General features: G+C 47.7%; 1 protein-coding gene across 1 annotated transcript in view; it reads left to right on the top strand.

Annotated features, from left to right (window-relative positions):
• The window catches only part of SP1 (Sp1 transcription factor), a gene marked incomplete at its 3' end in the record, with an annotated part of 9,447 nt that extends 6,578 nt beyond the window's left edge, over positions 1-2,869 (top strand). Inside the window, exons 2-3 of the mRNA XM_012001546.1 lie at positions 904-1,061; positions 1,357-2,869. Of these exons, the coding sequence (XP_011856936.1) occupies positions 904-1,061; positions 1,357-2,869 (1,671 nt within the window). The remainder of the gene's footprint in view (positions 1-903; positions 1,062-1,356) is intronic.
• Between the last annotated feature and the right edge of the window lie 2,557 nt (positions 2,870-5,426).

The raw sequence follows: 5,426 nt of genomic DNA, 5'->3' as shown, positions 1-5,426 counted from the left end.
CCCACCGTCCCGCCCTTTCCACGCCCCTCACCCCGAAACCGCCCTTTCCCTCAGGGCCCGCCCTCCGCCCCGAAACCTTCTGACTACTAACCAGTACACCCCTTTAGTTCCTTAGTAGTATTCACAAATGTTTTCCTACTAAAACTTTTTATTTCTTTTTCCCCTCTCCTCTTGTTACTTTTAATACTTGGATTTTTGTTTCTTTATCTCTCTCTTTTTTTTTTGAGAGGGAGTTTCGCTGTTGTCGCCCAGGCTGGAGTGCAATGGTGCGATCTCGGCTCACTGCTACCTCCCAGATTCAAGCGATTCTCCTGCCTCAGCCTCCGGGAGTAGCTGGGATTACAGGCATGCGCCACCACACACGGCTAATTTTGTATTTTTAGTGGGGACGGGGTTTCTCCTTGTTGGTCAGGCTGGTCTCAAACTCCTGACCCCAGGTGATCCTCCTGCCTCAGCGTCTCAAAGTACTGGGATTACAGGCATGACCACCGCGCCTGGCCTCTCCATCTCTTTTAACCTTAATTTTAGCAAGCTTTCCATCCACCCACATATTGTTTTTTGCCCTACCTGTCCTTTTTTCCCTTAGGATACTTTTTCTTATTTTGAAACTCTTTCAGCATGACTACCATCCTTCACATTTCCTATCCCCAAAGCACTTTTTGAATGTTTTCTTAGTTTAATTTTGTGTAAGGGAGAATTGAGGCCCACTTTTGGCACCATTGAGCCTAGTTCATGTCCTGCATGCCCTGCAGCTCCCCTCTGCCCTCCAATCCATTTTCTTTATACTGGCGCCTATCGCCTTCCTGTTAGTCATTGCTATTTCATCATAGCCTCCTTTTATCCTTCCTACTTCATCTCTTTTCTTCCCTCAAGTTTAAGTTGTTTGTTTTTTAATTGTTTTAGACCAAGATCACTCCATGGATGAAATGACAGCTGTGGTGAAGATTGAAAAAGGAGTTGGTGGCAATAATGGGGGCAGTGGTAATGGTGGTGGTGCCTTTTCACAGGCTCGAAGTAGCAGCACAGGCAGTAGCAGCAGCAGTGGAGGAGGAGGAGGGCAGGTAAGTGATAATAATAGAGTGGGGAAGATGTTGAGAGGATGTAAATATTCTTAGATAATTGCCTTACTCTTCATAGAAAGCTTTTTAGGGAGCTTATCAAAACCATTTTATAGATAAGAAGTAAGAGTATGGAGATCCCCAAAGACAGGAGTTTCAGCAATACAGATAGGTCAGCTTTTTGTTTCTGTTTTTTGCTCCTTGTCTGCACTACGTTGCTGTTTATTTGTTGTATACTGCCCCCTAGGCTGGCAGCTGGGTGTCACTAACTCCTTTCCTCTCCCTTATTTTTGGCCAGGAGTCCCAGCCATCCCCTTTGGCTCTGCTGGCAGCAACTTGCAGCAGAATTGAGTCACCCAATGAGAACAGCAACAACTCCCAGGGCCCGAGTCAGTCAGGGGGAACAGGTGAGCTTGACCTCACAGCCACACAACTTTCACAGGGTGCCAATGGCTGGCAGATCATCTCTTCCTCCTCTGGGGCTACCCCTACCTCAAAGGAACAGAGTGGCAGCAGTACCAATGGCAGCAATGGCAGTGAGTCTTCCAAGAATCGCACAGTCTCTGGTGGGCAGTATGTTGTGGCTACCACTCCCAACTTACAGAACCAGCAAGTTCTGACAGGACTACCTGGAGTGATGCCTAATATTCAGTATCAAGTAATCCCACAGTTCCAGACCGTTGATGGGCAACAGCTGCAGTTTGCTGCCACTGGGGCCCAAGTGCAGCAGGATGGTTCTGGTCAAATACAGATCATACCAGGTGCAAACCAACAGATTATCACAAATCGAGGAAGTGGAGGCAACATCATTGCTGCTATGCCAAATCTACTCCAGCAGGCTGTCCCCCTCCAAGGCCTGGCTAATAATGTACTCTCAGGACAGACTCAGTATGTGACCAATGTACCAGTGGCCCTGAATGGGAACATCACCTTGCTACCTGTCAACAGCGTTTCTGCAGCTACCTTGACTCCCAGCTCTCAGGCAGTCACCATCAGCAGCTCCGGGTCCCAGGAGAGCGGCTCACAGCCTGTCACCTCAGGGACTACCATCAGTTCTGCCAGCTTGGTGTCATCACAAGCCAGTTCCAGCTCCTTTTTTACCAATGCCAATAGCTACTCAACTACTACTACCACCAGCAACATGGGAATTATGAACTTTACTACCAGTGGATCATCAGGGACCAACTCTCAAGGCCAGACACCCCAGAGGGTCAGTGGGCTACAGGGGTCTGATGCTCTGAACATCCAGCAAAACCAGACATCTGGAGGCTCACTGCAAGCAGGTCAGCAAAAAGAAGGAGAGCAAAACCAGCAGACACAACAGCAACAAATTCTTATCCAGCCTCAGCTAGTTCAAGGGGGACAGGCCCTCCAGGCCCTCCAAGCAGCACCATTGTCAGGGCAGACCTTTACAACTCAAGCTATCTCCCAAGAAACCCTCCAGAACCTCCAGCTTCAGGCTGTTCCAAATTCTGGTCCCATCATCATCCGGACACCAACAGTGGGGCCCAACGGACAGGTCAGTTGGCAGACTCTACAGCTGCAGAACCTCCAAGTTCAGAACCCACAAGCCCAGACAATCACCTTAGCCCCAATGCAGGGTGTTTCTTTGGGACAGACCAGCAGCAGCAGCACCACTCTTACACCCATTGCCTCAGCTGCTTCCATTCCTGCTGGCACAGTCACTGTGAATGCTGCTCAACTCTCCTCCATGCCAGGCCTCCAGACCATTAACCTCAGTGCATTGGGTACTTCAGGAATCCAGGTGCACCCAATTCAAGGCCTGCCGTTGGCTATAGCAAATGCCCCAGGTAAGCTTTCCGATCTTTTGAATTTATTGGGAACCAACCCTAGCATCTTAGCTGAAACTTGAGTCTAAATAAGGGAATAGAGCTTTTTGAGATAACACTTTCTTGAGGGCTAGTCATTTAGGCAAATAAATTTGAGAAATAGAGATTCTGTTTAAGTAATTTGGAACTGAAGTAAAGGAAACTTCTCCAGTTAGTTTGATGAGAAAGGAGCACTTCTGGGCAATATTTTGGAGTCTGTGTACTACTCAGTGTTTTTGGTGCTGCAGAATAAGGGTTGACAAACTTTTTCAGTAAAGGGCCAGATAGTAAATATTTTAGGCTTTGTGGGCCTCATGTGGTCACGTTTTCTTTTCTGTTTTCTTTTTTGAGAGAGAGGCTTGCTCTGTTACCCAGGCTGGAGTGCAGTGACGCAGTCTCGGCTCACTGCAACCTCTGCCTCTCGGGTTCAAGCGATTCTCCTGCCTCAGCTTCTTGAGTAGCTGGGATTGCAGACAAACGCCACCACGCCCAGCTAATTTTTGTATTTGTAGTAGAGACGAGGTTTTGCTGTGTTGGCCAGGCTGGTCTCAAACTCCTGACCTCAGGTGATCCACCTGCCTCAGCCTCCCAAAGTGCTGGGATTACAGGTACGAGCCCCTGCGCCTAGCCACATTTTCTTTTTTGTATGTTTTTTTCCACACCCTTTTAAAAATGTAAAACCATTTTTAGCTCTAAGGTCTTCTTTGGCCTGTAGGCCAACTCCTCCATAGGATAAAAATTGATTATGGGCCGGGCACGGTGGCTCACTCCTGTAATTCAGGCACTTTGGGAAGACGAGGCAGGTGGATGGGTAGAGTTCAGGAGTTCAAGACCAGACTGGGCAACATGGCGAAACCCTGTCCAACAAAAAATACAAAAATTGGCCAGGCGTAGTGGTACATGCCTATGGGCCCAGCTACTCGGGAGGCTAAGGCATGAGAATCGCTTGAATCCGGGAGGCAGAGGTTGCAGTGAGCCAAAATTGCCCCACTGCACTCCAGCCTGGGCTACAGAGTGAGACTCTGAAAAAAAAAAAAAATACAAAATGTAGTCGGGCGGCTGAGCACGGTGGCTCATGCCTGTAATCCCAGCACTTTGGGAGGCCGAGATGGGTCGATCACCTGAGGTCAGGAGTTCATGACCAGCATGGCCAACATGGCAAAACCCCTTCTCTACTTAAAAATACAAACAATTAGCCGGGCATGGTGATGCGCACCTGTAGTCCCAGCCACTCAAGAAGCTGAGGCCAAGAATTGCTTGAACCTGGGAGGCAGAGGCTACAGTGAGCCGAAATCACATCATTGCACTCCAGCCTGGTTGACAGAGCAAGACCCTGTCTCAGAAAATAAAAATAAAAAATTTGATTATGAGCTGGGTGCGGTGGCTCATGCCTATAGTCCCAGCACTTTGGGAGGCCGAGGTGGACGGATCATGAAGTCAGGAGTTCAAGACCAGCCTGACCAATATGGTGAACCCCGTCTCTACTAAAAATACAAAAATTAGCCAGACGTGGTGGCACAAACCTGTAGTCCCAGCTACTCGGGAGGCTGAGGCAGGAGAATCTCTCGAACCTGGGAGGCAGAGGTTGCAGTAAGCCAAGATCGTGCCACTGCACTCCAGCCTGAGCGACAGAGCAAGACTCCATCTCCAAAAAAAAAAAAAAAATTGATTATGAATTTTGCCCTTTTGTAGAACACAGATTATCATCAGATATTTCTTGTGAACTGTAACTCCTAATTGAAGGGAAAATGATCTAATGGGTTGCTTTTCAACAAAATAAGTTCCCTGGTTAGTATTAACCAGAATATCCCACACTGAGCATGCTGGTTAATCAGGGTTGAATTTTTTTTAACTCCTAGTTATCTTAAAAACAAAATCCCATAGCTTCCCTTCACACTAACATATGAGTGTCCTAGGTGATTCTGGTATTTCCTAGGTAGCAGTCTAACTTCCCAGTCTGCTTTGAAAGTACTGTGTATGGTTAGGAAGGGAGGAGAGAGAAAGGGAGTGGGGTAAGTTGGGGTCTGGAATGGAGTGGGGGATGTGGGATTGAGAAGAGTTAGGAATGAGGAGAGCATTGAAGGGAAAAATAATCTGGGAAGAATATTGAATCGGTTGACCTTGGTGTTCAGGGTCTTTTATTTTGAACTAAATGTTTCACTATTAATTTGAAATTAAAACAGTAAGCAGGTGTAAGTCTATGTAGACCGTGTCTTTTTTTTTTTTTCGTTTTTGAGACTGAGTCTTGCTCCGTTGCCCAGGCTGTAGTGGAGTGGTACAATCTCTGCTCACTGCAACCTCCCCGTCCTGGGTTCCAGTGATTCTGCTGCCTCAGCCTCCCAAGTAGCTGGGATTACAGGCGCGAGCCACCATGCCTGCCTAATTTTTGTATGTTTAGTAGAGACAGGGTTTCACTGTGTTGGCCAGTCTGGTCTTGAACTCCTGACCTCAAGTGATCCGCCTGCCTCGGCCTCCCAAAGTGCTGGGATTATAGGTGTGAGCCACCACGACCTGCCTGACTGTAACATTTTTTTTTTTT

The sequence above is a fragment of the Mandrillus leucophaeus genome, unplaced genomic scaffold, assembly GCF_000951045.1.
Source record: "Mandrillus leucophaeus isolate KB7577 unplaced genomic scaffold, Mleu.le_1.0 Scaffold118, whole genome shotgun sequence".
Classification (NCBI taxonomy): domain Eukaryota; kingdom Metazoa; phylum Chordata; class Mammalia; order Primates; family Cercopithecidae; genus Mandrillus; species Mandrillus leucophaeus.
Note: the sequence above shows the minus strand (reverse complement) of the source record. Positions and strands in the feature narration are given on the sequence as shown.